At 35.5% G+C, this 9,495-nt stretch overlaps 1 protein-coding gene across 1 annotated transcript; it reads left to right on the top strand.

Annotated features, from left to right (window-relative positions):
• The first annotated feature begins 4,218 nt into the window (after nt 1-4,218).
• Nucleotides 4,219-7,761, top strand: LOC109862475. The gene is made up of 3 exons (XM_020442542.1): nt 4,219-4,642; nt 4,823-4,989; nt 6,892-7,761. Exons 1-3 carry the CDS (start codon nt 4,219-4,221, stop codon nt 7,759-7,761), a joined length of 1,461 nt encoding a protein of 486 aa, XP_020298131.1.
• The last annotated feature ends 1,734 nt before the right edge of the window (nt 7,762-9,495 follow it).

The raw sequence follows: 9,495 nt of genomic DNA, 5'->3' as shown, positions 1-9,495 counted from the left end.
ATACGAGTTATTTTAACATGAAAAAAAATTAGTTACTCACAGTATATGCAAGTGCAAATATAAGAACGCGCTGAATATGTTTGACTTGAACGCATGTGCAAGCGCGGCTGTGAGTGTGTGTGTGCGATTCTGTGTACGTGAGACTGAATATTCTTAAGAATTTTCGTGACAGAATCTTGCATTTTGACGTGTAATATTTTAGATCTCTGGATTGACTGAACCAATTTGATTCGCACTTCTCGCAATCGAAAGCTTGTAATGACATTTATTAAGACAAGTGAAGTTATTTTTTTCATTAATGGTTTCCTTAACAAAATATTTTATGTCAAAGATTCGCCGAATAAAAACTCGAGATAAGATATACACGGCAGCGTCTTGACAGTGACACTCATTTAGCGGATACTTTTATGTACTTGGCGTCGAGACGCTACCGCGTCTCTTGATTCTTGCACGGAAAAGCGCAAAATTTATCCGCATTAGAAGTACAGCAAGATACATGCTTTCAACGTTCAAATGAAAGCATTGACGATTTTATCAGCCGATTTTCACGCATTCAAGACGAGATCATCGCGGTAATCACTGCGCAAAATACGACTCATACAAAAATTCTGATTTAAGAAGAAATATATCAACAGAAAGCGGTAGAAGTATTCCGTCGCAACGTGAAAACAGAAATCGGTGATCATCTTTATTCATTTGATCATCTCGATACTATGAATCTGGCATTCGGCAAATTGCAACTTCGTAAAATGAGGATGCAACGAAACGACAATTACAGAAGATCGACGCCGCATAAATCACAATTTTAAAACAAGGAGTGCAATTATTGCAAGAGACGCGGACACGAAGAAAAGGAATGCAGAACCAAAATATTTCACCAAAATCAACAAAGGCAACAAGGTCAACGCGGACAAAATTTTTTCGAGCGCCGGAATAACAACTAACCACCGGGGTCACAATCGCATCGTTTACATGTAATAGAGCAGAGCGAGACACAACCACTCAACAAGACGACCTCGTGCAAGGACCTAACGGGACTTACATCAGATCCACGAGTTGGACTGAAGATTCCAGGTTTCAAAAAAATAAGTTTTTTAATAGACAGGATCAGACCTATCTTTAACCTCTTGACTGCGTAGAGCGCCTATAGGCGCTCGGTGAGAGATGTTCTCTCGATGCGTAGAGCGCCTGAGTAAAAAATGTTTTTCTCGGTGTACAACGCCGATGTTAAATGCTCATGTAAACTAACAACGCCTTTAGGCGCTATTCATATTTTTAAAAACAAAAGCTTGGAGATCGAGATTACTTTGTCTGTCTATCGTTTGTCTGTAAAAAGCATACGCTTCGTCCAGTAGTTTTGAAGTAGTGCGGCCTTTGTGGATAAACATACAGATATGGACTATGAGTTAGAGTCTGTTTCTGAAGATTCAAAAATAATTGGAGAATTTGGATATAGAGGTACCGTTCAAAATATATTTCGCAAAAAACGTAAATTATCAAGCACTTTAGAATCGGATTTAGAATATGAATACATAGAGCACATTTCAAATTTTCAAGAAATTAATCCTCGGCAACTTCTCTGGAAACAGAAAAACTTGAATCCAAAAATTCACTATTTTAATGAGAATATGTCTGAAATAAAAGCAAACATTCATGACAAATCAATTTTGGAAATTTTCCAGTTATTCTTCTCAGACGGTGTAGTTAATTATAATGTAGAAAAACCAAATAATTATTATACTTTAAAAGATCAGCCATGTAAAATGCATTCACGCTTGAATGCATGGAAAAATACAACAATCGATGAAATGTATCGATTTCTTGCTATATCAATGTTGATGTGCAGAACCAAAAAATTATCTCTGTACGAATATTGGTCAACTGAAAAATTGAGAGAAACACAAAGTTTTAAAAAAATTATAACAAGAGACCGATATCTATTACTATTGAAAATGCTACATTTTTATGACAATAAAAGAGCAACGAAAAACGATCCACTAATAAAAATTCGTAATATTATCAACAAATTACGAGATTCCTTTTCAAAAACATTTTACTCTTTCCGAAATGTATGCATTGACGAAAGCTTGTTACTATTCAAAGGAAGGTGTTTTTTTAAACAATATATTCCCTCAAAAAGAAGCCGATTCGGAATAAAATCCTGTCCTGTGCGATTGTAAAACTGGATATATTTTGGATTTTATTGTATATTGTGGATCACATACGAATATAAATCATAACAAAGATTCAGAAATTGGAAAATCGTGCAATATTGTTATGACGCTGCTACAGCCATATCTGAATAGAGGTCACACTTTAGTCACTGATAATTGGTATACAAGTCCTTCATTATATTTACTGCTTCATCATAATAAAACAAACGCTTTCGAAACTGTCCAAAAAACTAGGCGTGGAATGCCTCTCATGAACAATAAACTAAACAAAGGCGAGTTGACATTTCGATCTACTGATAAATTGTTAACTTTAAAGTGAATGGATAACAGAAAGGTATTCATGTTGTCCACCTGTCATTCTGCCGATATATAGAAACCCAAAAAATACATTATACTACCGGAAGACCAGTATTAAAGCCAAGTCTCATACTGGACTATAATTGTATAAGTGCAGTTGATAGAGTGGATTTGATTTTAAACTCTGTAAAAACTATTCGCAAAAAATTAAAATGGTATGAAAAATTTTTTTTCCATATGCTTGACTTAGCAATTTATAATACATATGTATTATACAAAACTGTGACCAAAAAATCTAAAATTTGCTCAATTTCATTTACGCCTGATTAAAGAAATACTAGAAAAATATCCAAATTTGGAGGAAACATCTAAGGGAAGAACTACTTCTCACAATAATTCATTTCGTCTGACTGAAAAGCATTTTCCATCGAAATATATTAATCCAACAGGAAAAAAGCAAAATGCCCGCCGAAAGTGTGTTGTTTGTGCAAACCACAAAAAACGAACCGAAACACATTATCAATGAATAGATTGCAATGTTGGATTGTGTATTGATCCGTGTTTTAGATTTATCATACACAAAAAGATTATTAAATGTTTGTTATGTTATAATATGTTCAAATGTTCTCGTTCTATATTAAATGTTTTATGTTTTCAATTTACTTTTTTAGTAAATACAAGTGCAATATAATAAAAAGGTGATTTATTTTTATTCATAAGAAACCATGCAATATAAAACAATGCGCTCCGTACTATGACGGTTACTGAGACGGCTGCACTGCTCGATTGGCGCGTTTTTGTTTCCGATCGTCCCGCAGTCAAGAGGTTAATACACGAAGCGTACATTGAAAATAAAAATTTGCGTAAAGTAGACCTCATTGTAATACACGGTGTAACAACTCATTCTTTAAAAACAAAATACGGCGTAGAGATAGAAATGTTCGGAAAAAGCATATATTTCATGTATTAGATAATGATTCGCCAGTTAAGTACGAAGGCATTTTAGGAATCGACTTCCTCACAAAGAATAATTTTGTATTTTCGAATAAAAACTTAATACTCGGAGAACGCGAATTGACAAGCCGTATCCTAGTCCATGCAATAATCGCGATGTGTTGGTAATATTTAAGAATGACACTGGAGTAATCACGAAAACGGACGATCTCGGGCAACCAATCATTCCAAAGCATTTAATAAATGACATTGAGCGCATTGAAGATTTTCATGAAAACTCGATTCATTCAATCGCGAAACAACCGGTAGATAACAAACAATTACGCATGTTGAAAAAAAAAACACGCGACTCTCGCACATCCCAGAACATTCAAAAGAAATTTGGAACATCCTAGAAGAATTCCACGACGTATTTACTCTTCCCGACCCACTTCCCTTGACTAATCTTATCCAGCATGAGATAAAACCTACAGCCGAAATTCCCATTCACACAAAACAGTATCGTTATCCTCCGATACACCAAGAAATAATTAAAAAGCAAGTCAAAGAAATGTTAGAAAAGGGAATAATAAGGGAATCAGACTCACCATATAATTCACCATTGTGGGTAGTACCGAAAAAACAAGACGCGTCGGAAAAAACTATGTAGAGATTAGTAATCGACTAGAAAATTAAATAAAAAACTATTCAAGACGCGTATCCACTTCCAAACATAGACGAAACCATAGATCAGCTAGGAAACACGCAATATTTCTCAGCATTTGACCTAGCGTCAAGATTTCACCGGATCGGAATGAACCCGAAAAACATTCTTAAAACGGCATTTTCGACCACAAACGGACATTACGAATATACGCGTATGCCCTTTGGTTTAAAAAACGCGCCACCGACATTTCAAAGAATAATGAATAAAAAATTAAAAAATTTAGTCGGCAATAGTTGCTTCGTTTACATCGATAATATAATTGTGTACGGAAAGACGATCGAGGAACACAACAGAAATTTAAAAACGTTATTTGAACGATTAAGACAAGTGGATTTGAAGCTACAACCCGATAAATGCGAATACTTGCGTCCGGAACTCGAATATTTAGGTCACTTAATCTCAGAACGCGGCGTGCAACCAAATCTGAAAAGAATTGAGAAAGTCCAAACATATCCAGTTCCCAAAAATCCGAAAGAAATAAAACAATTTCTTGGACTCGTTGGATATTATCGTAAATTCATTAAAGACTTCTCTAAAATTGCAAAACCACTCATACGACTTCTTCAAAAATCCTCAACCTTCAAATAGACAAACAAGCAACAACATTCTTTCGAGTTATTAAAAAATAAACTAACATCAAAACCGGTGTTATCATATCCCGATTAGAACAAACCTTTTGTCCTAACCACAGACGCATCTAACGAAGCGATCGGGGCAATACTCTCACAAGGAGAGATAGGCAAAGATAAGCCATTGGCTTTTGCCTCTAGAACACTTAACAACGCCGAAACACGTTATAGTACCACCAAAAGAGCTTCTGGCAATCGTATGGGCGACAAAGCAGACAGTATTTATTCGGTAGAAACTTTAAAATTATGACAAACTATAAACCGCTAATTTGGCTAATGAATGTTAAAGATCCGAATTCAAGATTCCACTAATAAGATGGAGATTAAAGTTAGAAGAATTCGATTACAAAATCACTTATAAATCGGGAAAAACAAATACAAACGCTGACGCACTCTCACGCATTCCGGTTAATGCAATCAAGTCGGAAAATATAGACAAAACTCAAGAAAAATTTGACAAAATCCAGAGAATTATCGCGGAAATAGAAAGAGAAAAGTTTTATATCAAAATAGCTATTAATAAGGTCCTCGGGAAAATATCGATCCTGACTTCATTACTCCTAACCTCTTACGTGCTCACATTCTTCCTATTATCGAAGACACCGACACAAATCCTTCAAAATGAAGACACTAACAATTAAGGGATTTTTTAGCAAAGAAACACGACAGATGATCGATTCTGTTATTGGTGAACACGATCTGGAAAACAGAGCAAAAACAATTATTGATGGGACACTGTTTACTACTCCATCAATTCCTAGCACTACACCAAAGACGACGCCTCCCCGTAACTCTCCGTCACTCAGTCTTCCTTCTTCCTCTGAACAAGCTCGAACAGGAATCAAACGAATCAAAGAAATAATAACTAAAACCAAGTCGGTAAACTCACTAATAAAACTATATTGTATATCAAAACTCCACCCGAAATCACTAGGAAAAACGAAATCTAGGTTTCTCCACACGCATCGACAGATGAGTACGCAATTGCATGACTTCCTTACTAAAAATGACCGACATCTAAACATAATACATAACCAAAAGGAAATCATTAAATTACTTGCAATTATCAACAAATATTATCTTAAAGAAAAATTATACGTTTACATTTCCGAATACAATCCGGAAATAACAAATAAAAGAGAAATTATCGCGGACGCTCACTCAAGAATATTAGGCGGGCATTATTTAACGGAAAAAACGCTTCAGAAAATTAGACAAAAATACAATTGGCCAAACATAATAGTGGACGTAGAAGAATTTGTTAACAAATGCGAAATTTGCCAATTGAATAAACGGGGAACTCAAAAACCTTATATTTATTCCTCCCCTGACATTCCTAAAGCTCCTAACGAGGAAGTATCTCTCGATATAATGAGACCATTTGAAATAACTACCAAAGAAAATTGCTATATTCTTGTGATCCACGACTATTTTACTCGATATATTCTAGCAGAACCACTTATTGACAAATCAACAGCGGCAATCATAAAAGTCCTTTGGCATTCTTGGCTCAGATACTTCGGTAAACCAAAAGAATTTCTTACTGACAACGCGCTCGAATTCACGTCGAACAAATTCAAAACTTTATGCGATAGATTGCATGCAAAACACATCCTTACCTCAATCTACCATCCTCAATCGAACGTGAAAAACGAGAGATCGCATATTATACTAACAGAATACATAAGATACTATATAAACGAAAGTGAGCAATGGGATATGATACTACCCCAAGCGATGCTCACGTACAATTGCACAGTAAATAAAACTACGGGATATACTCTCTACGAATTGCAATTTGGAAAAAAACCCAATCACATTTTCAGTGAAGAAAATGAGCGATTGGCTCCTCAAAACCAAGTCGATAACATGCGCATACATGAAAACAAATTCGAAGAAGCACGTAGGAACATACGTGAATATCAAGATTCAAATATTTCTAATGAATTTTACGCACCAATTGAAATCAAAGATCTAGTGTTAGTGAAAAACTTCAACGCAAAATCTTTCGAACCACAGTGGAAAGGTCCTTTCCCTGTGATCCGACATGATAATTATGTAACGTATCATGTAAACAAAAACACGGTAGTAAAACAATATCACCGAAGTGACATTAAACCTTTTATTTCAGATCGCAAAGATGAATCCGAGATTGATCACTTTCCTGATGATAGTAATTCTACAGTGTCATCTGAATAACGGGGAAACTGAAAAATATTCAATAAAGCAACTTGACAACGACGAAGTAGTCTATTTAGAAACAATAGCTAAAATAAAATTGTACCACAAACAGTGGAAAATTATAATAGGGTACGACTTATCCGACGTAGAAAGTCATTTCGCGGAGCTCCAAGGAGCTTATGATCAGTTAGCGGAAAAATGCATTAACACAGTCCAAAACCGTAGCTGGACTTGTTCTTCTAGGCTTAGAATCCACAAACAACGTGTAGAATTAAGTGAAATAGAAAGCGATTTAGAAAACGTATTATATTTAGCAGGAGTCCGAACGAAGAAATCGAGAAGTAAACGCGAGCTCTTCGACTTTGTAGGCGAAGTTAGTAAAACGCTTTTTGGCACATTAGACGATACAGATGCGGCCTATTATAATCAGGAGTTAGATAAATTGTATAAAAATCAAAGAAATCTCGTACAATATGTTCAGAATCAAACGAGTATGATATTCAAAACGTTTGCGGGTGATAAAGAACTTGCGAATGAATTCTCCAGCTCGATAGAACGTATGAATGCACAGTTCAACAAATTTAGAGATTTAAGCCAAGCTAACGAACTTAACATTTTGATAGATGAGAGCCTACTCGACTTAAATAATGAAATGCAAAGATTAATCAGAGAAATAGAGAAATCAGAAAAACTAATTGTTGACGCGAGTATGGCACTGTGCAGCCATATATTCTATCTCCCAGAAAGCTTTTTGATGTCCTTAGAGAACATAAACATGTCGACAATTTTCTTGTACTACTGGAGGAAACATATTATATGACTCTCATATATATAAGCGATGTATCCATAGTTTTAACTGAAAAACGGTTGTTAGTGCAACTTTTAATTCCTTTAACAAAAGATAAGATTCTAGAATTAACTAAGATTATATCTTTACCAAGACACGGCTGGCTGAAACAATCTATCATAGATACAACCCAAAGACTCATACTCATAGATCCTTATAGAACTACTTTTAGCCAATTAACGAACTAGAATTAATGCAAGCGAAAAGATTAGGCGATTACAAATTACTGAAAAGAACGTATCCAGATTATAAAACCGGAATAAAAGATAATTGCTTGAGCAAAATACTAATTAAACATGAATAAAAAAAATGTACGACAAAGTACATGCAAATACAGAACACGTTGTGGATCCAGCTCCACACGAATCAAGATTGGATCGGAATTGCACCCAAGGAGGAAAATTTTCATGTCCTTTGCTCAGATAAAAAACGTAGCGTGCGGGTTTAATCAAAACTTTATACTTCATCTAGAACTTGATTGTACGACTCTAAAGCCCGAGAATCTAATTAAAGAAACCATTGAAATTCATCAAACCATTCGAGTACCATCGCACGAACAACTTGATAACATTTTTGCGAATTACAACATACTCATGGATATAATAAAAGAAACACATATAGATCTAGAAAAATTACAAACTCTCGGTAAAACACTAGGTGAATTAAACATCATCGCAGACCAAATATTTAGATAATCACAGAACGATCACCTGGAAAGAAAGATTCATGTACTACCTTCATTTAACAGGATATATAGCTCTTGGCTCTATCCTTTTTGTTCTCTTTTATAAAATAGGGCTCTTTTCAAGCATTATCAGTCTCGTTAAACAATTGCTCGGAAATTGCTATAACCATTGCAGTTTTGGAAATCAAGCGCCAACTCAACATGTAAGCTATACCGGAGGTCGAGAACCTAGAGTAGTTTTACCTTTAAATGACCAAGTGCAACCTGATACACTCCGTAGACTTCTAGATAAAGTTTGATTATACATCAAATTTTTCTATAAGGTGGGAGGTGTGACTATAGTACAGTAGAGAGCACCATATCGTGCGGCTCCAGGGGAAGTATTTCTCGGAAATTTCTTCTTTAGTTGCTCCTATTACTGCGCGCTCTTCTCTTTCGATCTCAGACCGTTGGCGGAGACCGAAAAAGAACGGCGCGCGATAGTATAAAGCATCCAAAGGAGAAATTCCTGAAAAATATTTCCCCTAGAGCCGCACGATATGGTGCTCCCTACTGTACACGTAATACATTAAATATCTTTCTTATCATTATCTACTTCCTTCCTCAACTCTCTCCCACGATGGTACAAAGGATTTTCCCTTTTTTTTTTCTCAAACACAAAGTCCAAGTACAAAGATCTTTTTTCGAGTAGAAGGGTCCTCTACCGAAATAAGTATAAGTACTGCCCTCGAATAGGACGCGGCAGTCAGTCTGTTACATCAAGTCGTGCGTGTCAGTTACTATAACCGATCGTCAAGTAACCATTGTCTCAGTCGTGCCGTCTATAAGTAATACTCTGCGAATTCTAAAGTGTAAGTGACAATTATAATAAAGAATATTGTAACTCTGAAAGTGAATAAAATTGTTCTTAAATGAATGAATAGTAAAGGCTCGTGAAATTGTCAAACTAAGAATGAAACAAGGCCGATACGAGCCATTCCCAGGATGTTGTGCAGGAATAAACGTGCATGTATATATATATA

This window comes from Pseudomyrmex gracilis, unplaced genomic scaffold (assembly GCF_002006095.1).
Source record: "Pseudomyrmex gracilis isolate BER0280 unplaced genomic scaffold, ASM200609v1 scaffold_1827, whole genome shotgun sequence".
NCBI classification, from domain to species: Eukaryota; Metazoa; Arthropoda; class Insecta; order Hymenoptera; family Formicidae; genus Pseudomyrmex; species Pseudomyrmex gracilis.
The sequence above is the reverse complement of the archived record's forward strand: the minus strand, read 5'-3'. Positions and strand labels throughout refer to the sequence as shown.

Bases quoted from the DNA above. Each gene is read 5' to 3' on its own strand.
- LOC109862475 (XM_020442542.1), top strand. From the start codon at position 4,219: ATGAACCCGAAAAACATTCTTAAAACGGCATTTTCGACCACAAACGGA. The intron at 4,643-4,822 runs GTAAATTCATTA...TCCTAACCACAG, and splicing joins TGGACTCGTTGGATATTATC to ACGCATCTAACGAAGCGATC. The intron at 4,990-6,891 runs GTAGAAACTTTA...CTTTTATTTCAG, and splicing joins AAGCAGACAGTATTTATTCG to ATCGCAAAGATGAATCCGAG.